Below are 27657 nucleotides of genomic sequence, written 5' to 3' on the forward strand. Positions count from 1 at the left end.
TAGGACAACCCACGTCTTGGCCAGAAAATTGCCTGTTCTTGTTTTTCATGAGTATGATATGTACTAACCCGAACAATACTTAGTAGAATTTGTTTGTGAGCAGCTGGCCTTCTATGTCCTGCTCTTCTCTCCATGTGTAGATTAAAGGTACCTCAGTGACTGTGGAGTTGTCCAAAAAGAAACAAACTATTTTATGTATAGTGACCTGGGTATGAGCTACACATTAGTTTTGGCTTCCACTTGCACACTGGATTATTTGCACCACCACCTAATTTAGTGTCATGTCTCCTACCAGCCAGTCTAATACATCCCTGCCATCTCCCACAATTCTAAGGTTGTTATTGCCCTAAAACCACTGCACAGACAAACAGGAGCAGAAACAGAAACTTTGGGCAATTGGCACCTGTTATTCTTTCTACATGTTTTAGCTGTTACATGAAGGAAAGTTAATACTTAGAATTAAATAACTTCGTAGTTTTATTGTGATTTGTACTGAGCTCTAGAAATATAAATATGATCACTACTGGCCTTGTTGATCCACATACCATGAAACTTTTTCTCAAATATTTCCACCTTTTCCAGAAACGGTGCACAAAGGTTTTGAGAGCTTGTCACTGAAACCACTGACTGAAGCAAAAGGTCAGTGTAGCCCAAAGCCAGAAATAATTGCAGTTACTGCTGCCTATGTAGTGGCCATGGCACTAGCACAATCCCCAAGAAAGAGAAAGGAAAAGAAGATAAAGTAGATAACAAATAAGGAATTTAGAAGTAATGCGGCAAATGAAACTTAAATGCTTGACAGAAGCAGCTTTACAGAAGAAAACAGAAAACTGGCAAATGCTATGAGTGAAAATGGAAATACAGTATTCAAGATCTTGCACTTCTTACTTGGACAAAATTCTCATTGGTTACAGTAAAACTTTTTCTGATATGCAGTACAAGACTGGGTCCATAAGCACAGCGTGACTTACACTGAAAAATTCTATATACAAGGCTGATTTGTTCAGCTCTCTATTTAGGAGAGCAAGCAGTTATAGGCACATATTTATTTCCTTGCACAGCGAATTCTGGCCATAGCATGGAGATGAGGAAGGTTCCCATCACTGTTAGTCTTTTCTGCCCATACCTTGAAGAGGGATGAAGCAGATGAGCGTGTGACCAGACAGCCCTGTCTCTGCCTCCCCTAAAATGCTGGATCATCCCACACACTAATCAGTTGCCTAAGAGATGCAGAAAACTGCTTCTTGAGTGGTGAGGGATTATGACTCAGCACCACCAGTGTGCTCATTACTCAGGACAAACTGGGAGACTGCAGTAAGCATTCCCCAATAAATACCAAAAGGTATCCAGATGAAACAAAGAGACCATGTTGACTCTAACACCAGAATAAGGATACAATTCTTCCTCACATTCAGTGTCACTTAGTCAGAGTGTTGTTTCCTGTACTCAGCAAACACGCCAGTAAAAGAATTTCCTTGGCATCAAGACAACATGGAAATGTCCTTTTAAAATCAGTTAATACCAATAGAACTCATGAGCTAGCTGGAACCATTTCCTATGCTATGGAAAGAACACTCAAATAAGGTTAACCAAGACATTTCACCCTCCCAGCTTCCCCCCTCCCCATCTATTTCTGGATGTCTTCTTTTGTTCACCCTTTGCTAATTATAGTGGCCTTGCTTAGGTGATATTTATAGTCTTAAAAGAGTTGCCTGCCTTTTAGAACACTTTATTCATGTATATTTCCTGTGTTTATTGTTGTCTTAACTAATTTTTTAAAATTAATTTTACTTGATCCAAGATTTTATTTAGCAACAAAAATCAAAGTAACTTTTCTCTCAACAAATGCAAGAGCTGTATTTAGATGTAAAAAGTATTTTACTATTTCTGAATTTCCGAACACAGTTTTTAGTTTCTTTCCCTCTCTAAGTGATGAGATGACAGAAAACTCCAGAATCAGACAAAATGAAATTTCTTTTTTCACTGCGGTATGGTTACTTGATATTTTATTTTACTAATTTATCCTTTTTTGTCAGTAATGGTTGCTCTAATGAGTGGGGTGTTTCTAGGACACAGTGTTAAATATTTTTTTTCCAGACTAATGTGATGTTTTCCTAACCACGTATAAGTGAAATTCCACAGGTTACAGAAGTGGAAAAATGACACAGAACATCTACAGAAAATTACATCTTCACTTTCCCACCTCCACCATATCTCATCACTTTCTTAGTTTTTCTTCATTCCTTCTTAAATCTGCCCTTTTGTTTCTTCTGCCGTTGCACTGAAAACGTGCCTGTAGTGATGCCGGTAGCAATAACTTTCAGTCCCTATTTCAAGATAGCAAATAAAGAACATTTTAGGGAAAAATTTGATGCGTGTGTTTCAACTTTCTTGACAGCAGTTGGAAACGTTGGAACAAAACTAACTGGTGTTTCACTTTTCAGCAGAAGGGCTTTGCCCGTCCCTGGATGCGGCCGCGCAGCCAGGCGCGGGCAGCTGAGGTAAGGGAGAGCGCCTGGCGCCCGCGGCTCCGGCCGCCGCCCGAGTCCTGTCCCTGCGTCACACGGGAGCCCTTGGCTGGGCTGGCCGAGGGCTCGGTGCCCGCCGCAGCCGCTCGAGGGGGGACGCAGGGACGCGAGCGGCTCCTTCTCTGGGAGAGCCGCTGGAGCCCCTCAGCCCCTCGAGGCTGGAGCCCGGGGCTGGCCACGCACCCCGCCTCACGCCCGGCCCTGCCCGCGCTTCAGCGGCGCTGGAGCGCAGAGCTGCGGGCGGCACCTCGACCCCTTCACTCGGTCCAGAGGCAGCCTCAGAGGAGCAGAGCCTCGAGTGAGCCGCTTTTTTCGGCTTTTCTCCCGTGTTATTTGCTGATGACTGCGCTGGGCGCAGCCCTTCCCTCACCTGCCAGCCCCAAGACCCCTCACGGCCCCACCTGGGCCCCACCCACGGCGCCATCCAAGCTCCAGCCAAGGCCCTGGGCTCCCTCACTGCCGGTAAGTGTCCTTGTCTGGTCCCTTCCAATCCCGCCATGTCCTTGGGGCTCCCGAGGCTCTCTGTGAGGGAGGTGGGGTGGGATGGGATGGTCCTGTGGGGGGATGGTGGCCTCTGCCCCTCAGTGAGGCTGAGGCCATGGTGCAGCCATGCCCGGCGGTTTCTGTGGTACATGGAGAGCAAACGTTTCAAGTCCATTTTGTAATGGGCTAAGATGGTGTGTTGTGATTTAGGTGACATTAGCTCTGAATAAAACTGTGCTGGAATGGAAAATACTTAAATCCTTTAGTATGTTCTTGTGTTTATACAGCTGAATAAGGTGTCCAACCTGTTTTGAGTGATCCTGTGATTTGCAGCGCAGTTTGAAAGCTCTCAGCTTTAGGCCTTCTCTCCAATAATGAGTCTGATGACTGAGTGCTGTGGAAAACATATGTGTGGTGCTACTAGAGGCAGTACCAACAACATTTATAGTGAGGAACTACACAGTTTCTCGCTCTCCTAGGTATGTTTTGTTCAGATGTTGTACTTCTACAAGGCTTTCATATGGCTATCCATTTATATGATGCAGCTTCAGCAGGACTTAGTAGGAAGTCTGTGACTTCAGTATGGCTGGGATTTCATCCTTACTGCAGGTAAACCTAAAGGCTACAGGTTGACAGAAGAACATCCTTAAATTTGACCAGCTTTGATAAATTTATAGAGGCAAACTTCCACTGTAACTGGGAGCCATCTAATAGACCAGAAATATGATAGAGATATTGTATACAAGTGCTGGTTCTGAATGATACAGATGCCATACAAAAATTCTGGATCGGAATGGAACAAGTTCTCTTCCTCCTTTAAGATCTACAGCCTGGTTATATAAAATATCATAATTTGGAGATGAAAAAACAGTTCTTTTTGGGGTTTGTTTTTGGGGCAAAAACTTGCAAAAACTGGAGATCTTTGCAAGTGAAGCTCTGTCATTCTGACAATAAAAATGTGACCTTACCTGGTGAAATCAGTCAATGTATCTGATTTTTCCAAGAGATTGGAATTGTTTAATTTTCAATGTGTAAAGCTCTCCATCATTTGGCAAAATGATCAGGCCTTCACAGCAGAATATAACAGCTAAAAACTATCTGAAAATACAACAGTCTGTCAGCATGGCTGAGCATTCCCTGTTCAGTTTCTTAGTACAGGAGTTATTGTTGGAGTTAACTTTAACATCCCTTTGGACTACTCAGCATGCAAGATCTAAAGAGCACTGGTTTTTCATCTCGCCCTACAGCAATGTGATATGCATTTGTTAACACACCCAAGTAATCTTTCTGTGTCACTGCTGGCAATTGTCAAACTTAAATTGGAAGCTTACATTTTGAAGGAAAACAATTAAACTGTAATATTAAACTTCTGTTCTGTGTAACCAATACTTCAAACTCAGATTAACTCAGTGTCTGCTTCAGGATTTGTAGCAGGAGTGGCTGTAGCTATGTAATTCGTTGTGTCCATATGTCAGGCTATTACATCTCTGCTTAGGGGCTGGCAGCTTTTTGAATGGTTGCTTGCTCAAATTTTCTCTGTAAGTAACAAAATTTTGTTATTGCACCATGGCTGTTCACAGTAACTGCTGGTGAAGTGCTGGGGGCAGGTGCACTCAGGTGCAGAAGTGTCAGTGCTTCCAAAAACACCTACATGGAATGCCTACGTGGTTCTTAGTCACAGCATGATGCTTAACTGGCTATTAGATAGAAAATTACTGAATCCAGAGAGACTAAACACAGTCCCCTGCTATCAGGGGTGATAACATCCTACACCAGAGTGAAACTAAAGTACCAGCTCTGACATGGAAGGGCATAAGAGAATGTCATTTTTCTGTTTATTCCTAAAAAACGTGCCAGCACTGACCAAACTGTTTAGAAAGGTTACAAAATCACATGCCCTCATGCTGAAATGCAATGTTTATTTTGCCTTTTTCCAGAGAAGAGCCAGATCATCATGAAGTTTATTCTAACAATGTGTTCCTCTACATTTTTAAGTGTTTGAGGAATATTTTTCTTAGATCCAGATACACTGAAGCCAGACTAAAAATCAGAATTTACACATGACAACATGTGTAACTGATCTGATTACTGGAATCAAGCGTATTCCTGCACCTCAGTTTCTGGCAGCTTCCGTAACTGAAAGAACACTGCAGAAATTTTATTTCATCAGCTATGTGAGTTGCACTTCCTGTCCTGATAAACACACACTACAAAGTCCAAAAGCACTTCAAGTTATCAAATTGCACTTGATTACCTAAGTCTTAATAATATATCAACCTTTCATCCTGAAAATTTTTAAGGTATTTCAGTGTTGATTTTTTTCTCAAAAAAAACAAAACCCCAACAGAACCCCAAATTATTTCTTGCTATTCTGTGCTAATTCCATTTAATTATTGGATTTCTGTTGTTTAATTCCTTACTTTCTATGCATTCCTTGATACTCAACTACATATGGACTGAAATTTGAAATTAAAGCTGGTGTATAAGAATTACATTATTACATCTATCTAAATTGATTTCACAGAAGAAATTAAGAGCCTCCAGGAGTTCTGTTAATCCTACTCACATTAAGTTTGCATTTACAGAAATAAGTTGAAACTCTGATAATATAGTTTCACTTCTGGGGAATATGTAACACTAGGCCTTTGTTAGTTTATGAGCTGCCAGAATATCTGTGGTGCCATGTACAGTTCAAGTTCTATAGACAGGGTCCTTTGGAGATATTTGGATAAACCACTGTTTGTTTGAAGGCTACAGCTAATGTAAGCATGAGGAAATTTACACTTACAGCAAGAAATCTGGCTTGGGACTGACACATCTGTGAATGGTCTAAATTTGCAAACTCAGTGAATAATTGTAGGATGAGCTTCTTTACCATGAAGTGCTCTGGTTCTTCCTGCAATCATTCACTACAGGGTTTGTGCTCACATGGTACTTTGACCTATGACATCCTCACTAAAATAGCCAAATAAGGAAAGGTAGTTTTTTTTGTGAGTCACCATTCTTTTAGTGCCTTTTGTAACTATTAACATTGAGTTGATTTTTTCTGATCTTCAGTGAGAAGAAAGTATCCTGAGGACTATTTTTCAATACAGGTCCTGTGTTTCTCCTGCTCCAGGCAGATACTGCTTTCTTTTATGGGTTCAGTAATAGTTAGCTCTGGAAGCAGTCTCTGAATTTTCCCTGAGGTGGGCTGATGAGGAAAGACCAGTCTAGAGAAGCTGTCTGCATCATTCCTTGGGGCCAGGCAGCCTTTGGACTCTAGAAACTCTTGCAATATTTTCTTTTTAGCTTTGTACAAAGACCTTTCACCTGACTAAGACAGCTGGTGACAAATCTAGCATCCCCAGGGCATTCTTGAGTTTTCTTAGCTGAGGATAAGATGGATATATCTTACTTTTATATTTACTGAGCTTTCAGCAACTCCAGAATGGCAAAAAAATGCCTTCTTTACTATTACTATTACTATTATTATTACTATTACTATTACTATTACTATTACTATTACTATTACTATTACTATTACTATTACTATTTATTACTATTACCCTGTGTCTCTTGGGATGTAACCTTTGTATCATTTCATCTGTGTATAAAGAACCAAACAGAAATAAATCTCATTATTAATGAAAAAGTAATATGTAACATCAACCCCCAGAATTTATGGCTTAATTATTCCTTACAAAGTATTCTGACTTCACAAGACATGTAGGGATGTTTGAGATTTTAGCAGGTGTTAAATTCAAATTTACTGGATTGCAGTTCGCTGCTTTGGATCTTACTCGGACATGATTATTAATCCTGACTAGTTGGCTTCTTTAATTTTTCCATTAGTTTCTGCTGTCCTGCATGAAGATGAGAGGATCTGCTCCTCAGCAAGTGTGAAAATTACCCTTAACTTATATACTCAAATCCATACACCGGTGATATTCCAATGCAGTGCATTCTGTGGGTAGTTCTATGCAATCCATATTTTTCCCTTTTACATCCTCAAATTGTAACATATTCCAAAGGAAGCAACACAAATTTGTAGATCAACAAGTGAGAAAATTGTGATAAGCTTAAACTGGTGAAAGCGTCAGAAAATAAAGTTTTAAGATGGATTTTTTTTCACTTGAGATTTCTTAAAAAACAAACAAATCTGCAGTCAAAAGGAAAGAAAAAAGGGAAACAAAAGCTGTAGCTCAGTGGTGGGTTTTTGTTATTATATCTAGGGTAATTGTGGCCTAAACCACTGACAGACTGGGACAGTATTTTTTATCAAATCCTCCCCCTGAATTCTGCTAAATGCAAATCTCTACATTTAGCAGAAAGGAAAATGATTGCTCCTTTATATTACGTGAAGAGACGAGGATGTAAGACAAAATTTATAATGAAAAGATACAGTAAATAATTGTAGACATGCTCCTAGTAAGTAACAGCCAGTTGTGTGAGGCATCACTCATCATGACAAAGCCAAGATAAATTGCATACAAACCACATTTACAATTTTGTACTGTTTAATTATTTGAGTAATTTAATTTTTTCAGTCCCAGAAATCTGCTAATGCACCTGTCTTATCTGAAAGCCCTCTCAATATTCCATTGTTTAGACAGGTAGGAATAGGAGTAAAATATCTTTTTGAGCAAATACATGCTTCTCAGCTGCGAATAGATAGGGAACAAAGTTAGGTGTTCTGAAAATCTAATTGCATCTCAATTGCCTCCCCTTCCTTCTGCATTTAAAATATGTCATAGTCTTAGGTGGCTTTTTTTTTTACCCTCTCCCATAGGTATTCATGTCCTGTGGAGCTATCTGAAATAGCTGCCTTTGCTACCTTGATCAGAAGAGCCTGAAATCGTGGATGGATAGACGAGCACTGCATTCAAGAAAGGTTTGGAAATATTTTGTTTAATACTGTTCTTTTCCTCACAACTGAAAAGAAAGCGTTGTTACCCAGTGCTATTAAAAAAGTAGGGTCTGATCTAAACATGCTTTTGAAACTGAGAAGCTTAAAGTTCTTAGCATTGTGTATAGCTTGGTCCTGAAATTTTGCATGTGGATGGATTTCTTAATGAGTTCTTATTGTTCTGGAATGCTGTGCAATTTTGTTGATCTTGTCCAGCTAAAAAAGAATAATCCAGATATGGCAGAAGGTAGGAAACTGTCTGGCCTCAAAGCTTCCAAGAAACAAAGGGTACAAACACTAAGGTGAAAGCAATGCCTTCTACAAATGTGTGAAAATCAGTTCATAAGCCAAAGACTATGTAGAAAATTTTAGAATATGTGTATTTCCAGAAGCTTGTGTGTACATCGTAATGTATAATACATCCAGAACCAGAAGTTGGTTAGCATTTTCATAAACAAATTTCTGTATCTTTTGTGTCCATACTAGTAAACATAGGTTGGTTTAAGAACATAATCCAGGCTGAAATTGGAGGTGAAGGCCATATTTAAAACTGTTCCCAGTATAGCATGTTGAATTCTTATAAAATTTGTCGCTTTAATCATAAATGAAATTTTAGGGCAGATTGTAACTTAAAATTTTCTACACTGAAAAGTATATACTAGACAGTCACTTTTAACTCTAGAGTACCTTACTCTAGACTAAAATACTCCCCAATGTATGGATAGAAAGATCTGGTCTCAGATATTTGCCACATAGTCTATTGGAAATATAACATGTTCTCAATTTCAATTTTTAAATTATTTAAAATTAGTAGCATGGCTTATAGCTCGCTACAAAATTGTATACAACTGAGATAGGAAACATGTGAGAGTCTTTTACTGTCTTTAATGCAAATTTGGTTTTCTTCTCTAAGTAAACTTCCTCTCTTCTTTCTCTTTGAATAGACTGGGCTTTCAGTGATTCCTGCAATCATTCTCACAAAAAAAAAGCCCGAAAGAAGCTGGAGTTGCATATGCAGCATATACACCTTGCTTTTCTTGTAATCTGGCTACATGTTGTGTGTCCATGTCTTTATGGTCATGACAGACATGCTGTTGTGGCAAGTTCTCCGAGTGCAGCTTTTCAATGGATCTCCCTTTTGTGCTCTTTATAGATTCAATTCTCAGTGAATCCCAACAGTAATTGTTATATTTGGAAGCTGAGTTATTTTCTCTTAGTTTGAAAGTAGTCAGAAATTATGGGCAGTCACAAAACTTTACAGATTTCAGTAGCAAATACTCTCTGTAGCAGACAGACACAGGAACTGGCAAAGTAACAAGGAAACAAATCTGAGTTTAGTTAACCATCTTGAGGGTTTTTTTGAGACTGGAGATTATTCTTTCCAGAGCTGATTTTTGTATCAAGACAGTGGTTAAAAACTGTAGTTCATATCTATTGTTTCATCTCAAATTTCTGGCTTAAAATTTCAGACTTGAAATTTCACACCTGCTCATAACAGACCACAAGGCTGCTTTAACAATAAGACTGAAAAACATACATGGGTGAATTTCTGTCCACCAGAAAGCTGTGCATGAGTATTTCCTGGGTGCTCCAGCAAAAATAAGAGCATTGTAGCAGCTTTGACAAAAGGAATTTCCTATGTATCAGTGGTGATGAGAACCCAAAGGGGTCCTTGAGGTGTCTACTTTCTCATTGCTTTCTGTTCTGTGTATATCCTGCTTAGGTTTCAGCCTGCATGGTTAATAAGACACATGGGAATGCATAAAATAATATCCCATCAAATAATATCCCAATGCATAAAATAATATCCCAAACTGAATATTCCAAATATGGACTTGTATAAAGTGTGAATGGAGGTGGAAAGAAATGGCATTCCCCCAAATGTTAAATAAGGTAATGAAATAATTACATAAATGAATGTGGAATGGTGGAACCGGTGTGCTTGCAACCCTGAGTACAAGCCAGACAGGGAGCAATGCTGACAGGGAAGGAGTAGGGTTAGGTGAGGCCCTATGGATGTTAACAATAGTTGTGATAAATACTGAAGTACAGAAAAGCTGAACTGAATACTGAATCTCTGCTACAGCTAATTACAGGCTCAGGTGGAAGTCAGCGGCAAGTTTCCCCTTCTAATAACCTGCCTACTTCAAGCCAAATAAATAAAGAATGAGATGCTTGGGGGGGAGAAAACAAAACTCATGCTTTCCTGCTTGAAGTACAAGATTGTAAGAAATAGTATTTTTTTTCTTCACTGAATGATAATATAACATAAAATTATTACCTACCTTAAGTTCTCTAAAGAAGATGCTACTCCTCGCCCACTCAACAATAGAGAAGAGCGTTTGGTCAGCCATTTTACACATAAGCCCGAATGTGTTGAGCTTCTCATGTTTGCTTCTGTTGGCTTGCTCTTGCTGCAGGTATGCCATGATTTTAGCTTGGACTTGTGGCTCATCAGGCTCACATTTCAGGAGTTCCAATATCAGATGTGGGATACTTGCTGGTGAGCTTGTTTGATAACTATCCATGTATGAGTAGCCCATTATTGACTCTGGTGAGCTAGTGTAAGGGTCAGGGTACTCGGACTTGATAGCACGGCTTGGAAAATGGCCATAGGTTTGGTAGCCTTGCAAACTGCCGTGGGGCGGCATTGTCATGCTGATCGGTGAGGTCACAAAGGGACTCCTGTCATAGTCTGTAGGAGGCAAGGCAGTATGGTTCAGAGGTAGGCCTTTAGAAGCTGAATGGATGTTCTGGATTGCAGAGGATATTGTCAGGTCAGTTGGCATTGCTTGGATCACCTGAGTCATGGCTTCCAGTTTCAGTCCATTTGCTCGGATAAGGGCTTTCTTCTGCTGCTTCAATGCCCTGTCTCTCTTGTACATTGGTCCAAACTTGTTTCGACCACCACGCATTCGGTCAGCTCGCACAGCTGTCAGGGGAAAGGAGGAATTAAATCCTTAGTAACACTTGGAATCAACATTTATAATCAAACAGATATTAGGAAGGAGCAGAAATGTAAAAAATTAACTCTTCTTTTTTTTTTTTTTTTTTTTTCCAAATTCAGAGTTGCACTTTTATTCCTAAGGAAAAGGATTTATTTTGACTTAACAAATGTCACTTGTTTCTAGTGATTTAAATGTCACATGCATATATTACTAACAAAGAAGGACTTCTCTGTACATTGATTAGGACACAGGGACAAACACAATGGATGGCTACAGGAATTTCACACCTGCTATGGTATCATGTGGAAATCTCAATGTATATTTGGGTTTATATCAAGCTACTATGTCATTAAGAAACAAGGGCTGAAGTCCAGAATTTGTCTGAGACGTATCCAGCAGACCACATTGTCTCATTATAATCATTCCATTACTGCCTTCCACCGCAGCAAAACATCTGAAATGTAAATTGTGAAATGTTCAGTAGTCACAAAGAGGAATACATTTCTCTTGGCAAAAAGGAAGCATTTCCTTTTGATGATTCTGTCCAGGTTGGTGTAAAACTTTGAGATTTCTAGTTAGCTCAGCTCTATGGAAATGTTTAGCTGCAGTTGGAATGTGCAGAGAGAAAGCTGTGCTGCCTTCTAGGTGGAAGATAGAAGTGAAACAGAAACTATTGACACTGTTCTGGCTTATAATATCTCTGGAATTAGAAATAATTAAAACAAATCCTACTTAACAGCTGCCTTGGGAGGCATACTGGTGGTCTCTGTCACCGCAGTGTCTGTCACCATGGGATATATGTGATGGACTAGTGAGGAGCTTTCACCAAGCCCACCTTGCCCAATGGCAATTAGATTGAAAGAGGAACCTTTGACAGCCTGGTGACATGTTGAGACTGCTGAGATTGCTGGAGGTTAAGTTCTTGAGCTTTTTATCTTAGGGATTAGTAGGACATTAAAAATTTATTGTCAATGCTAGATACGCATAATACTGTACCTTATCACGTAAGGACTTTAACGTTTAATGATTTTTTTGGTCCATGGTAATTTATGAACTCGACTTTTAAGGCTATATATATCACTATCAGGGAAATACACATATAAATGTCACAAGTATTTACAAATAAGAGAACACATGTTCTTCCAATTTTCTAAACAAGGGAAAAGAAGTTGTATGGATGTGTAGATAAAAAAACTAAAGTACATTTTCTGCAGTACCTTTAAAACTACAGGTGTTTTGCTTGAATTTGTAGGAAAAAGGAGCTGCCAATATTACTTCTGAATGTTGACTTTTAACAAAATGCATTAAATTAATTTTATGACTAGTAAATGTAATGAATTTTAAATCTGTATACACAATATCCTCATAGGTACTCTGCATTTAAAAACTGTGAGCCAAATTGGATTAGCAAGTGCTTTTGTATGCATGCCAGTTAAATTTAAGGCGAACTTTGTGTAATGAGAGAGGACAAAGTTTAGTGTTGTATCATTGTCATCAAGTGAGAGGAGTTAAAAGTAGGAGTAGACAAAAGTATTTTATCCTTCTTAATGCCAACAATGACAAAAGGATTCCACATGTCCTGTATTTGTACTATTTGAATTTGGAAGCACATGCAATGATTCAGGATGTTTAGTGTGTCAGTGCTAGCTCAGTCTTGTGGATAAATACAACACTATTGAATCAAGCAAACTGCAGGAGGCTGATTTTTCTGTTTATCTTCAATTATACCAACAGCTCCCCTTTGCCAGAGCCTGGTGACTGCCTCTTGTCTTTTCTGGTTCCCTTCATGGCTTCCAGTTTTCCTCCTTGGCCTGATTTTTTCTGGTTTAGCGTCTAGTGTGAATGTACTTTCATACAGTTGTAACAGTAGGTAATTTAAGAGATTGTCCTTGGTCAAGGAAAAATGTCATCTGCTGTGAAATCTGAATTTTAATATTTTATATATCAAAGTTAGAATGAACCATGCATGATTCACAAATTCAAGTTGATGATATTTTTGCATTTGGTTATCGCAAAGGGTATTGTACACTTTTCATTGTTCTCTGTAGATGAGAAAGTAAAATGAAGTCAAAAAGTGTACTTCAAAATGCCTTATCCTCTTTCAATCACAATAGCCTTGCAGGTGTAGCATTACAAAAATATAGGTCACAACTTTAGAGATTATTTGGTTCCTTAATCTCAAAGGCAAGTCAGTGTGAGAAGAACACTTATTTTATCTGTTTCTTTGTGTTCTGCCTAGTTGTCAGAAGAACATATGTAAAAAAACCAAACCAACCCAACCCTAGATAAAATACAAATAAAATCAGATCACTCTCTATAGCAAATGAATATTTTTTTTCTAATCTGGACAGTTGTTTTATATTTAATCTAAATTAAGTATTTTTTAAAAGCTGCAAAACTATTCAATCTACATCCATGAATTCACAAACTTGAAAAGCCTGAAATATCAAACTATATACTTATATGACAAAATGGATTATGGTTTTGACTGCTTCCTAAATGGTAGTGATCTACCATTTACTTATTAGATTTTTAAAATAAAGCAGCAATTTCACTGACCATACAAAGTAATCTTTTATTAACATTTCAAACCCATAATTATATATATAACTTTTTAATATAAAATACAATGCATTAACATCTGATCCTATAATTTTATAGTATAGTTGAAGATACCAACAAGACTATAGCTCTTACCTTCCAATTTCATTCCAACACTTAGACATTTTTGAAATCGACAGTAAGGACATCGTTTTCGCTGTGTTTTGTCAATCTGGCAATTCTGATTTTCTATACATGTGTACCTTTTGTTATTCTGGACTGTTCGCTTAAAGAATCCCTGTATGACAGACACAAAAATTAGCCTGTTTTGCTTGAACATGTGTTTCATTCAGCATTTTATGAAAATCATTGTAAGATAATTTTCAGATGCCATTCAAGCACTTACAAAGTTACATAATTTATTTTAAATTAGCCAGCTGAGCCCAGGAGATAGCCACCAGATTCCAGAGGAGGTTTTCTTGTGTTAGTGCTATGTTTTATAGACTTAATGTCAAAGCTTGGTGAGACTTTAAGGAGGCTGTAGCTTCTAACACCAGTGGCAGAAATAGTGACACTGACCACTTTCTTTTGTATTCTTAAATCATTGCAGAATTATTACAGTCTTCCTTTTCAAGTAGTTTTACATGAAATAACTAGTTGCAAAGATAAGAGTAGTACAGATTACCTCTGGCTATTTTACATCCCAGTGGGACATGCTGGAGGCATAGTGAGTGCTTGTCATTCACTTCTCATTGATTATTTTTTAGTGAAAATATAGTGGGCTTAGTTAATTTTTCCATGCAACTAAGTGTTTTAAATTGCATTGTTCTGGCAAAGGAGCTTCACTTACAGTGCACTGCTTAAATAACTGTAAAACTCTTGAAAATTGTTTACATGAAAAATCTGACATAAATTCACAATTATTTAAACTTTATAGCACAATAGACCAACACAGGTATATTCATCTTTCTATGTGTTAATTGGTTACTTGACTTTATGAGTTAAAGTGACAGAGTTTGCATGAAAAAAGTGCATGGTCATTATAATAACAGAGATCGACATTGCAATATTGAAGAATGAAAATAAACATCTTAAGAAAGGTCCATTAGATTTTGCAAAGCTGATCTGCTTGAAGGATAATCTTCCTACTTTATCTTCCAGAAAAAGAAATATAAATCAACTAAAACCAGTATTTAGCACAGTTAGCAATGAAAGTTGTTCTAGAACTACATCAATGACAGCAAAATACTAAAAAACACTGACAAAACTACAATGCAAAACAGTCCAAGTTGTTTGCATTTGTGCAGATGTCTCTCTCAAAGAGACTTCTACATCCTAAAGCTTTTTGATGGCTAATTATTTTATGTGAATATATTAAGAAACATATTAAAAATAACCCAAAATATTATACATCTGGTTTATTTATTATCCTTTTTTTTTCCTGCTTGTATTTGAAACATTTTTGCTGTACTTGTGTTTTTATGGACTGATTAGTACAGAACCTTGCAGCTTTCACAGGTGAGAAGTCCATAATGGTACCCAGACACTTTGTCTCCACAGACTGGACACAGCTCTTCAAGGTCTTCATCATAAGAGTAATTCACCATTTTAAACTGAGACACTGGGGGAAAGGAGAAATAGCACATTCAATTAGAATTTACATTACTAACTCAAATATTCTGCAACTTTCTCATCTAGAGACAAAGCTTACTTAAACAAGCACACCACTGAAAATAAAGAGAAAAAAGTTTTATTTAAAAAACCAAATTGCATGGAGACATTCAACTTCCCATCATCAGCAAATCTGCATGGTATTTAGCAAGTGTAATAAAATGCATCAGCTTCTAAGTTTTATGTTCTAAAGGCACTTATAGAGTGCCTTTAGCCTAGTTCTTATTTTATGGAATCACAAACTGAAAGAATTCCTTTAAATCCGAAAAAGATCAGGGGCAAGCTTTAAAAAAGCAGAACGAAAAGATTGTCACTTGCATATTGAAAGTAATTATTTTCCGTTAAAGTTTTCTTTCAAAACCAGCCCGCAAATTTTTAGCTAGACTAAAGCTCACACACCCAGCACTTTTGCACCGTGTGCAATCCAGGTTAGTTACTCGCAAAACCAGGTTAAAACGACCTCCTCCGCCCCTCCCAAGCCCGTCGTCTCGGGATGACCGCCACCCCTGCGGGCCAGGGCAAACGCTGCGTGCCTGCACCCCCGGCAGTCGCAGGCAGCAGGTCCGCGGTCCGGGGGAGACGCTTTTTAGCTGTTCACGTATCGGCAGAGAGACACGAGCCGGGACCGCCGTGCTCGGGGAACGCGCTCAGGGTCTGCCCGGCCGGCGCCCCCGGCGTCCCCCGCTACCGGGGGCTGGCTTGAAACCTGCACGCCGGCGCCGCCTGAAGTTTCTGCCGCTCGGGGAGAAGCCGGCGGTCAGGAGGGAACGGGGTGCTAAAATATGCGGAATGAATGCCCGGAGTGTGTTCACTCGAGCCGGGCTACCCTCACTAGGAGCCCAGTCAGCCGCTCCAGTTACTTCTAAGAAGAAACCTTGCTGCTCAGTGCAGGGCCGGTTTCCTTCCCCTTCCCTGCTGCTAAGCCTCCGACCTTTTCGGCAAGCACTGTGGCAGCGGAGGACTCCTCACCAAGGCGAGAGGCGCTGGGCATCGCCGCTGGACTGCGTAGGATGTCGCCTCTTTGTCTTTAACTCTGCGGCTGCCACAGTTCGGCGGCAGCGGGGCGGTCAGACTCGACCCGAAGCCCCTGGCGCGGCCGCCCGGCTTGCCAAGGCAAGAGCTGCACCCGGCACTCGAGGGAGCTCCCGGAGAGAGAGGGAACATTATTCCGCCGTCACACTGCCGGGAAAACGTTTCCTGAGCCACCTCGGCACGGCCAGGGATCGCCTCCTGTCAGCGGCGTGGGGCGGACACGGGGCGGCCGCAGGCGGAGGAGGAGGTGGACCCGGCCCTCCTCTCTGCTCCGGCGGTCGCGGCTCCAGGGTCTGGGACGATGTTGCCCTCCCCGTAGGAAAGAGTGGGAAACCAGGGGTTTTCCGAGCTCCGCGCCCTTGCACGGAGCATCCTCCATAGGCGAGAAAAGGGGTAGTCGGGTCGCTCCCAGCACCTCTGAAACCCCCGGCCCACCCTGCCTCTACTTCCCGAGAGGAGCGGGGACAGTTTCTAAAGAGCAGCCGGGACGGGAGTTTCTGCCCCGGGAGAGTCGCGCGGGGCGGGGCAGCCATACCGGGCTGCCGGCTGCAAGGCAGGGAGCCGACCCTCGGCGGGGTCTGCGCCGCCTCCCTCCGCGCACCGCTCCGGCTCCGAGTACGGCACCGGGAACAGCCCCGTCCCTCCACCCAACATAGACATTTCCAGCGCCATCCCAGCTCGGGCATCCCTCTGCCTTCCTGGGTACCCCGCAAATCCGCCACGGAGCTCTCTCCTGCGAAGTTTCGCGACACCGCCTCTACCACCTGCACGGTACCTGTGGGCGCCGCACCCGCGGGACAGAGCCCTCGGGTCCCGTTTCGGGACGGTGTGTGACACACGGGGTGCTCTCCAGAACTTCCACGCGTACCTCCACCTGCCAAAAACTTCGAGGCAGTTTTGCGCGGAACGGGAATTAGACCGAGATCCCCTGGATCTGCAGCGAGGCAGGGCAGCGTCCGACGGGACGTCTGCACCCTGGGGTAGGCTCCCGCCGGCCAGATGCTTGGCAGTTTCTCGGCCCCGTTTGCACCTTCTGAGCAGGGCTTTGTCGTCGCCTCGGCCCTGGCACCCCGGCCCCCGGTACCCGCTTGAGCCACCCTGAAAGCTGGCGCAGGAAGGCAGGGGTTCGGTAGGGCGTGGAGCGGGCAGTGACGGGGCAGCTCGTAAGCAACTGCCGCAAACTTTTTTGGCAGGACGAAGGAGCACTTTGCCGAGGGAAACCCGAGCGTGCGCGGAGAGGGAGCGCCATGGGTCTCCCCCCTTACCTTGCATGTTTTCCGGCATCTGCCCCTGTTCCCCATTCGACCGGGCGAGTCCCAGGGCCTCCGTTTCCACTTTGGGTAGCATGACAAGGCGGCTGCGGGCCGGGCTGGGGGCTCCGTGTCCGTCCGCGACACCAGCACCTGGACACGGCAGCACAGATTTAGCTGGAGCAAGGGGCGCTCGGCGGCTGCTGCCTCTTCCCCCTCTTCCTGTTTTTCCCTCCCTCTGCTCCACGCCAGCCCTTGCCAGTTGCAGCGTGAGTACCGAGCGGCCCCGGCCGCCGGGAGGAGCCGCCGGGTGGTAGTCGAACTGCAGGCGGCGGGGGCGGAGGAGAGAGAAGGAGGAGGAGGAAGACCGGGGGTGCTGTGGAGGAAGGAGGAACCCCGGGAGCCCGCAGCAGCTCCGCCCGGGGCTCAGCACGGTGGCAGCCCGGCACCCCGATCCATGCGGAGCGGCACAGTGCACAGGAGCACTCTGCAGCCGCTGGTGCTGCTGGCCAGGGTTCCCACCCCCGTCCCCCTCCTCCCTTCCTCCCTCCCTCCTCCTCCTCCTTCCCCTCCCCCTCCTCCTCCCCCTTTTCCCCCCGGTACAAGTGCGGAGGTGCCGAGTCGGGACCTCTAGCCCCGGGCCCGCGGGGAGGCGCTCCGGGCGCCCGGGGGCTGTGGGGAGCGAGGACTCCGGCGGAGGGGGGCCCCGACACTGCCGCTGCAGCCAATAAGGCAGAGGCGGGATGAGCAACACCCCCAGCGCACACACACGCACAGAGCGCACACAGTGGCCCAGTGCAGTCACCCCTACCCGGTTCTTAAACAGGGCTGCGGGGTGAGGGTCTGGGCTGTTGCCTCCCCTCCCAGCCCCAGCGGAGCCCGACGGGCCACCAGCCTCTCCAAGCCGGGCTACGCCTGCACTGCCTTCAACGGCAGTGCATCTTTGCCAGTGGGCAGTCACGCTCAATCTCTCTTGGGGCCGGTGTCTCCCGGTCAGCGCCGGCTGCGGAGACCCCGGCCCTCGCCTTCCCTCTGGGCGGGCGGGGGTGGACAGCGGAAACCGCTGCCCTTGCGGACACGTTACCGCCGCGCAGCCCTGGAGTCTGAAACAAGCAAGCGGGAACCGCGTTGGAGCTCGCTGTACTCATTCAGGCTTTTTGAGTCTCCCTTCCCTAAGCGTCTTGCGAAATCCGTCAGTGCCAGTCTCTTCCCTTGCACAGAAGCCAAAGCCCTGGCAGAGCCATCGCTTGAGCCCCCCTACCCCGGCTCACAGTGCAGAAAGCGGCACTATTTTCCAAGTTGTCCTAAAGAACTCGTTTCTCGCAAGTTGTGCCTCAGCAGCGAGAGCCGAGCGGTCCCGCGGCGCGGCGTTGCGGGGGCTCCGAGGGCAACCGGGTGCCGACCGCCCGGCGAGCCGGGCTGGAGGTCTGCCTGCCCTCATGGGCCTTTCCGCCCGGCTCTCCGGGAGGGCCCGGGGGTTTCATACTGCGGCGCATAGGTTTGACGGTGTGGGATGAGCGATATTTGCACCTTGGAAAGCATCCGAGCCCTTCGTCCGAGCGCTCGGTTGCCCATTCTCCTCTGACTCTTTAATCTGCATAAGGTGTTGGAGGAGCTGAAAATGTTTGGCGGTGAAAACTGCTTCCGATGGAAAGTGAGGCGCGGAAGTGTCTCTATCGCGGAGTTTGGCATTTCCCATCGGCTGGGAGAGCGATAGTGAAAACTGGCGGTTGTTGTAACTTATTCGGTAGTGCTGGTGATCGCAGGGTGAACCCGCGCTGGGACAAGCGCTCCACATGCAGAGAGCGGACTCGGCTGTGCTCTTAACTTTTTCAACCGGTAGCTGGGACACCTTTGCTAACTTAACGCAGATTCCTAGCCAACCCAACACCAGCACCACCGGAGTAGAAGAAGTCTTTTTTCCTTCTCTGTGCAGCGTTTGATATTTGGGGGATGGATCCAACACTCAGAGGGGCCCCGACCTCTCTGTCTCCTTCCGCTCTCACCTTTCGCCATTCGCCTTCGGGCGGGAGCGCGAGCGGGCGAACGATACCAACACGTTATTTCTCAAGTTATAATTTAACAATTAAACAGGTCATCTGCGAATAGGCTTTAGGACAGCAATATGGCGAGATGCGGGACCGAGCAGTTCGATGGCTAAGACGGGTTGGCTGAAAATCATGTAGAGAGAATGACCCCGTCTCTAGGCAGAAATAGCTCGTGTTGAGACCCTATCTCGGCCCTTGGGAAGTTATTCCCAGGTGCATTAGTTACAAATATTCCCTCTGTCAGGCGCCACCGCGTAGCATCGCCTTGCGCTGATCCCGGGCGGCTCAACACTGGTGGCGACAGCAGCGCAGCGCCGATTCCGCTCCCTCCCTCGGGCGCCCGCCGAGAGGGCTGCGGGTTGGGGGCCACCGCTTCGCGGCGGGGCCACGGCCCTCCGGCCTTCCGAGCCTGCGGCCGGGCCGCCTGGGCCCGACGGGCGGCCAGAGCACTCCGGGGGCGGCTCGCAGAGGAGCGGCACCTCCTCGCGGCCCTTCCCCGCGGGAGAAGAGTCCTCAGGGCACAGCTCCAAGCGCATTTACAGCAGACCATCAGGACACCTGTAGACCTGGGTCCTGCAGCCTGCAGGGCTCCATCGGGGACAACCGGTCCCCTCCCTCTCGCTCGCCGCCGGCTGCGTCACGCCGCTTGGCGGTTCTCCGACGGGGCGCTCCGTGCTGCCACTGTCGTTACTGCTGCTCCGGGAAGGCAGCCGCGTTTTGGGGAAAAGCCGGGAAAGGAAACGCTGCATCCGGACAGGGCAGGCGAAAACAGCCCGAGTGCTGACGGGGTGAGGCGGGCTGCGGCCCCCGCGGGCGCCGCGGCTAAGTGCCCCAGCGGGCGGGTAGCCCGCGCAGGGCCGGCTCTCCCCGGACAACACTCCCCCGCGGGCACGGCCCTAGCACCCGTCCCCAGGCTCTTCCCTCCTACTCGGGGGCTTAGCGTCATTCTGCCAGGGAATTGTTTGGAGGGAGTTCCAAAGTGACTCTGCGAGCTGTCGCTGTGGATGAAAATACTTTGGAGTGGTTATTACACATCCACATTTCTCCAAAGTAACAGTTTAGGGCAGTACATATTATAAATGATACCTGGTCCCTTGTGGCTACATTTAATTTAACATGGAGTTCTGGCTCTCACGATTGCCTTGAGCAACCTTAATTACCCTTTCTTCTAATCTCTTCTCCATTCCTTACCAAGTTCTCCAAACTTTTTTTTTAATGCGATTTCTCTCCTGAGTTTGCCTGCCTTGTTCTGACTTTGCCTGAAGGTCTTGATTGACGCGTGTAATTATAATTATAAAAGATGATGGCTCGGGGAGCTTCTAGCAGCCTTGATTAGTACAAGGAACAAGACCTGGAATACTTTATACTTCCCCATTTAAATGTATGTACATTTACATTAAAAAAAACCCCACTCTCTAATGTTAACTAATCTGAAGCTTTTCCACCTCTTTGTTTCCAAGGCAGACGTTTCTGTGTGATGATAGTTCAAGGCAAGCTCCGATTGCTTACCGCTTCCAAGAGGGCACAGAACCTGAGCAAATGTCAAAGTCTTTTTCCCTAAGCAGAGACACTTCCAACTTGGAGTGGTCTTCTCGATGAGAAACAAATAGCATGCTCTCTTCGAGCTTTCTATCGGGAGGTGTCCCAGAGAAGGTTTAATTTACCTTCCCAGCAAAGTAGTGAAAGAGAAAATTTGTGGGGTGGGATGAGTGGGGGAGGGAGGGAGGGAGGTAGGTGTTGAAGGAAAACTTCCCAGAAACAAATGAAATAAATAAATAAGCGGAGGACTGAAACTCTTCCGCTGGGAAGTCAAAATCCAAAACCGATTAAAAAGACTTAAAGGGAAGTATTTAAGGAGGGAAATCCTCATCCTGTCTCCCTTTCTCTCCCGCTGAAAATTCCCGTTTGCCACCAGCGCAGAGCCGCTCTGAGCCATCACTCAGTGAAAACAGTGACTTCAGCCAGGCTCGGGGAGAGAGTCAGCATCACGCATCCTGTCCTCGGCATAGGGACGCAGCCTCGAGCACAGGCTGTCACTGCCACGGGCACGCAGCGGCGCTGCCTCCAGAAGCGGCCGGGCGAAGGCAGCGTGCGGCAGCGCGGCCGGCACGGGATCCCTGTGCAGCTGGGAAAGTTCAGAACGCGATTTTTCTGCTTGACCTCACACACTTGTCACGCCCAACTTTACGAGACTATTTACACCAGGAAAAGCATGGCCAATATAGTTCCTCTCCTCTCCTCTCCTCTCCTCTCCTCTCCTCTCCTCTCCTCTCCTCTCCTCTCCTCTCCTCTCCTCTCCTCTCCAAGCAGGTCATCCCTACAGTACGAAGAGCAGATTACCTCGAAACCTTCCAAACCCTGTAGCCAACGGTCTCCTTTCATAATTTTGCCGAGGTGATATTGCATTCAGTTCCTAGGCATTCATTAAATGGAGATTGCTAGTGCCTCTAACTCAGGCTTTGGGAAAGAAACTGTCCCTTCTAGAAAAAAAACCAAAACAACAAACAACCCAGAAAAAAATCCCTAACTTACAAAATCAACCCACTCCAAACATAAAAATACACTTCCCACTCACCCCTCATTTTTTTCTTTTTCTTATTTTTCTTTCTTTTTCTTCTTTTTTTTTTTTTTGTTTGTTTGTGTTGGTTTGGTTTTGATCCGCTCCCAGCAAAACAGAGTGCATGCCTCAGACTGAAATACTTTTGTAGTAGAATGCACGCCACAGAGGATCACGTCTGTGCCTGTTGCCTTTTTTTATACAACTAATCACTCATTTTTGCTTTACAGAGACGTCGTTCCTCTTTGGTCCGGCTCAGAGAGCCATTTCCAAACGGTCAATTATTGACCGAAAAGCTATTTTTCAAGCTCGGCCAAGCTCCTGCTGCCCGCCGGAATGCACTGCTCTTATGTGCACCTGGCAGCAGCGTCATGCAGAATGACAGGAGATTTCGGAGAGAGGAGTTAGCCGGGCCAAGTGGGTGGTAAAACATCGCTCTGATTGCCTTTCCTTTATTGGTAAGTGAGTCATCAGTGAGGTGTCGTAACACTTTACCGCGTCCCGCCGACGTCTGCTCCGTCCCGCCCGGCTCGGGGCGCGGGGCCCCGCCGTGCCCCGGTGAGCATCGCCCGCTCGGGGCGCGCTCCCTCCCGCGGGGCGGCCCGCACGCGTCGGGGCAGGGACGGCCGGGCACTTGTTGCTGCAAGGCAGCTTTCCGACCGACATTCTGCTGAACTAACTGGAAGGCGTGGAAGGGCTAAGGCATGCCCAGGCGCCCTTGAGGACGGGGTAAGCCGTGCCCAGGGCTGGCGGCACGGCTTCCCTGGATCGATCCCATCATCAGGTGTGTTTCACTCAACACTTAAAGATCCAGTTTTGCAAGCAGGGACTCTATTAGAAATTCCCCCCTCCCCTTCCCGCCCCGAAATTACATGAATTCTGTGTGGAAAACGCCTTCTAGTTCCGCACTGCCTGGACCTGTTGCCGCTAATGGTGCGACGGGGAAACGCGCTCGTTGATCGCTGCTGTCTGCCGCAGGGGCGGCGGCTTGCCCCGCAACCGGAGGCGAATCCATCAGCGGGGCTCCTTTCCGCGCCCAGGAGCGGAGCCGCTGCCCCGCGGCGGCCGAGGGTCTGCCCGGACTATCCCGACGCTCCCCTCCGCTGCCATCCCATCACCCCTTCCCAGCACTGATCATTACTATTCTGACGAGGCAATTTTGTTTCTGTCTGTGCTGCCCTTTTGGAGCCAAGAGTGGAACCCCTAGTTAAAAAGCTAGAGCTTCGTCTGGGAAAAGAACTCCAAATATATTTGTATATACCGCAAGGCTCCCGTCAGGGCTGAGCACCGGACTCTGCATCATAAGAGATAATTGATTTCTATCCTGCACAGACAGGCTTAAAAATGAATTTTTTTTTTTGCTGAGGCAATTGACCTTGATCTGCTGGTGGAAAAAAAGAGATAGTTTAGGTCTGCTTTTTCCCTCCCTCTACCTCCATGTTTCAAAGCTTGGAAAATTTTTTTAAAAATAATTTTTATAGCTGATCTTTATAATGAAAAAAGTTCAAGCTCATATATAGCTATCTGTCCCAAGATTTATCCTCACATAATGTAAAATAATAACAATGAGAAGATAAACTCGGCATAGTTTACACTGAGAAATCTAGATAAGGATTGTGTGCACTTGCAAGTCTGTTCATTGCACATAAGAATGTATTAATATATATTAATATATATTAATATATTAATATATAAGGTTGCATATTTATGTAATATATATACGTACTCATGCAATATGTGAGTAAACTCTAGACATTAATAATGGTCTGCCATGAGAAGTTTTAATGGGTTTCCCCACAAGACAGATGCACACAAATCCTCCTGCAGACGCTTCTTCATTTTCACCCTATATATATAAGACAAGTTTGAGAGCTGACCTTTAAATTACCCTCACAGACAAGAAGCCTGAGGCGTTTTGTCAGTAGTGAAGAGATCCCTCAGAAAACCACAGGCATCATCTTTGCCTCATGTATTGTGGTATTTAAAATCAGACTAACTGAAAAAAAATTGGATGTAAATACTGCCCCTTTTGTAGATAGCTCATTTGCAGTATAAGCAAATGAGGACAGGAAAAGTGGGAAGAAAAAGTGATAAAAGAGTAACAGCCAAAGTCCAGTGGTATAAGAAAATAACCTATGGCATATCTTACAGTCCTCACACAGCTCAAACTGTTCACTTCTGTGAAAGTTTTGCCTGCATAGATACTGGCCAAAAGCCTGATCCAAACTTTTAGAGATAGTATATGCTGTCTTTGTTAATCATATGAAAATGCTACTATTCCTATTACTACTAAAAGTAAAAACTAACTTTGCTAAACTCATGAACCATAATTTCAATACTATTAATTGCCTGAGGACATACATTAAAATGAAGATGGCAGTAAGTATTCTACAAGCTGAAAAATGCCACAGTTGGAAACCACAAGTAGATTTTTTTCCTCTTATATGACCATTTTTTAAAAGTAAATGAAAGAGTTGTTTCTGTTAAATAATCATAGCTAATGCTTATAAAAATTGCATAGTGTCCCTGATAATGCTAAGACAAGAGGCTGATTAGAGGAAAAATAAAACTAGTCAAGTATCATTGTATTGCTTCAGAATCTGGTAGAAGAAAAAAACATGGCACTTCCATAAAAACATTTATAAATCCGTATGGTGTTTGTCATCTGGAAGATAGGATGTTCTATCAAGATTTTGTGAATTCTGGTTGCCTCTTTGGTCGTATGACTATAAACCTGAAAGCAGGTGTCAACAACCAGGAGTGCCCACTCACACTCCAGCTCCAGACTGGTTGTGTTTGCACTCCAAGGGAGAGGTCCACTGCTATTTATATCAGTGGAGTCTGATTTGCATTCATGGGAGCTGGAAGATGCCTCCTTGCTGGGAGGAAGCTGTGACATGTCAGGGGTTTATAAAAAAAACTAACTTATTGCCAGATGGGGGAATGCACAGAGTGCTCCCTGACAAGGGCAACTCAGCCTCTGTGGTGGGAAGCAGCAAGTGTCCCTGCCCTGAGGAGCTGGTGGGATGAGGGTGCAGAGGCTATGACAGCCTCTCACAAACCCACCCACTATGCCTTGGTTAGAAAGGGAAAAGTGAAGGAGAATGCCAGGAGGGATGGGACAAAAGCAAAAGTCTAGGGACAGGATCTTACAAGCATATGACCCTGCTGCTGATTGTACTTCTACCCTGGGAGGACAACTTTTTCTCCTAAAGAATTACTCTCCAGTGCAAATAAGAACAGAATCTGGCTACTACCTCTTTGGTTCCCCCAGCTCCAAGCAGAGGCCCTCAGGTTGGTGTGGGTTCCATTTAACCCTTACAGGTACATGGTGCAGTTCACAAGGCTGAGTTAGGTAAGCTTTTCAGGAATGCTACCATGGGTTCTGGCTCTGCAGTGTCATGGAAGGACAGAATCCTTCCCCTGACTCAGAGTACAAAGGATTTTGGAAAGTTTCCCAAGATTTAGGCCTGCTTATTTCTGAGCCATGCTTTGTGAATCTGTCCTGGTATATTTGTGACACAGCACATGTATAAGTGGTATGGTGACAAGAGTCTCTGCTACACTCTGTAGCAGTCTGTTTTCTCATATCCACATGATTTTGGGAACTGAGACCTGCCAGTTCTTCTGGAAACTATGAAAATGTCATTTAATTGGTCTAAATATCACAGGTGAGTGTCTTATTTTCCCTTCTCCCAGGGTTTTAGCCTTTCACCTTAAGAAACCTTATCTGAGTGATCACTCTTCAGATAAATGAGAGGCATAATTATTTTACTATTCCTCAGGAAAGACAACCAGAGAGTTCCTCCATGGCAACCAGAAAGAGGAACAGTTAGAGAAAGGCCTGGGGAGGAAGCTGGACTTGCTACCTTTTCCATGTGTTTCTGGGGGCAGAGCTGTGCAGAGGAGTACCGCACACCTGTAGGGAGGCACAGGGACTCTGAGGGGACATCTGGCTGAAACACAGTTGGGTCCAAGGTAGTAGCCTTTCTCTGGGAGAAGCAGCAGCTCTACTCAGAAGATAAAGATCAGTTATGTTTGAGGCTGTTTCCTGCAGCTGTTGCTGTGCCCTCCATTCCCACAGTCCCAAAGCTTCCCTTGATGGCAAGGTGCCCACATCACACCCAGCATCAGGGTGAACTCCTCACCTGCCATGTGATGATGCACTTTGGGGCAAGAGGAGGAAAGTGTGCCCTGATTCCGGTTGTGGGCCAAAGATCCCTTCTTTCATCCCTGCCAGGAAATGCTGTGCTGAGGCACAGCCTTGCAAAACCCTGGGCTGTGGAACCTGCAGCACAGCTAGGCTGGCTTGTGAAGCGCCTTCTGCTCCATGAAGGAGAGTTTTCCCCTGGTAAGCCTTCTGCAGCTCTGCTTGGCCTCAATTTCAGTCTGGGCACAGCCTGGTGGGACAGGGGAAAGGAAAGATACCTCACTCCAAGTGTGTGGTGAGAGACAGAATGGCTTGAGACAGGAAATGTGTGCAGAAAGGCAGGGAGGTGGTGGGGACATGCACCCACTGAGGCTTGGTCACAGCCACCACAGCCTGGGACAGGCTGGGACATCCGGCTGTGCAATGCCCCTTGTGTCTGCAAGCCAGAGCAACCTGTGCCTGATGGCTTTCTGACAGGGAGTAGATGCTGTTTCCATATGCTACTACAAGTATTCATTTCTTTGCTGCTCTGAAGTCTTAACTGACTTCTGTTATCCAGCCCACTCCCACTGAATGACATATCTTAATTTTCATCTGTAAGAAGGAATCTGCATTTGACAGAAACCACAGTATTACTGAAAAGACAAAACCATTCCTGTGGTTTTCTTCAATATGAATTATCAGAAGCAATTTAAATCTAATTTTTGCAAGTGTTTCTACATGCACACACACAATTTCACAGTTATTATCAATCATAATAGATAAAAATACTAATAAAAATACTTAATTATCCAATGATATATATTTGATAATTGCATTTTCTCTAGAGAAAATTGTTACTCTATGGATCATCATCTGTTTTCTTATATTTTTACATGATATTGTAATATTCTGTCTAGCCTAAGTATATGTGCAAATTAATCATAAGCTCATCCAATTGTAGTGATTTTTTCAGTTTGGATCCCCAGAAATCTAATATATTTACGCAGAATCTTCAAAACAGTTAGAAAAGTGTTACTTACCAGCTGATGTAAGTCCATGTTTTATAGATTCCTGTATGATGGCTGTGTGAGAACCAGAAGACATTATTAGGTGTGAATATACCGTACCCTTGGGTACAAGGGGTAAAGCATTGAGTACAGGAGAGGTGCAGCCTGTAAACTTTTCTGGCCTTGAGAGCCAGGCTATGATAGCCTTCAGTGAAAGTCGGCGTGATGAACAACAACAACAACAAAAAAATATCCAAGAATTCAGAAAGTAACAAGCATGTCTTTGAGTGGACTCTGTACTTTTTCCAGCATTAGTGACCTGCTGTAAACCATGTATCCCATTTCATGATAGTCTCTAATCAGAAGAATTGCAACTTGTGATAGGTTTGGCACCATCACGTGATTTAGTAGAGCTTGATAAGAGACCCTGTTATAAAGTGACAGCAAAAGAGATAAGAACTGTTGGCAGATAATGGCAGAGAAATGATTAACCTAGAGTGGAGAGGTGCTATGAAGCCCAGAGAGGGGAAGGTTGTAAAGTTGTGGGGTCATAAGATCATACTGAGTGGATG

General features: G+C 44.6%; 1 protein-coding gene across 2 annotated transcripts in view; it reads right to left on the reverse strand.

Annotated features, from left to right (window-relative positions):
- Positions 1 to 27182, reverse strand: part of NR5A2 (nuclear receptor subfamily 5 group A member 2) — a gene marked incomplete at both ends in the record, with an annotated part of 83115 nt that extends 55933 nt beyond the window's left edge. Inside the window, 5 exons of one of the 2 annotated variants that reach the window (XM_084211084.1) lie at positions 10185 to 10831; positions 13545 to 13686; positions 14891 to 15009; positions 17357 to 17494; positions 27119 to 27182. In XM_084211084.1, coding sequence (XP_084067210.1) covers positions 10185 to 10831; positions 13545 to 13686; positions 14891 to 15009; positions 17357 to 17494; positions 27119 to 27182 — 1110 coding nt within the window. The remainder of the gene's footprint in view (positions 1 to 10184; positions 10832 to 13544; positions 13687 to 14890; positions 15010 to 17356; positions 17495 to 27118) is intronic. The other variant, XM_084211085.1, reaches the window with a different exon arrangement.
- Between the last annotated feature and the right edge of the window lie 475 nt (positions 27183 to 27657).

The sequence above is a fragment of the Fringilla coelebs genome (assembly GCF_963513975.1).
Source record: "Fringilla coelebs genome assembly, chromosome: 9".
Classification (NCBI taxonomy): Eukaryota; Metazoa; Chordata; class Aves; order Passeriformes; family Fringillidae; genus Fringilla; species Fringilla coelebs.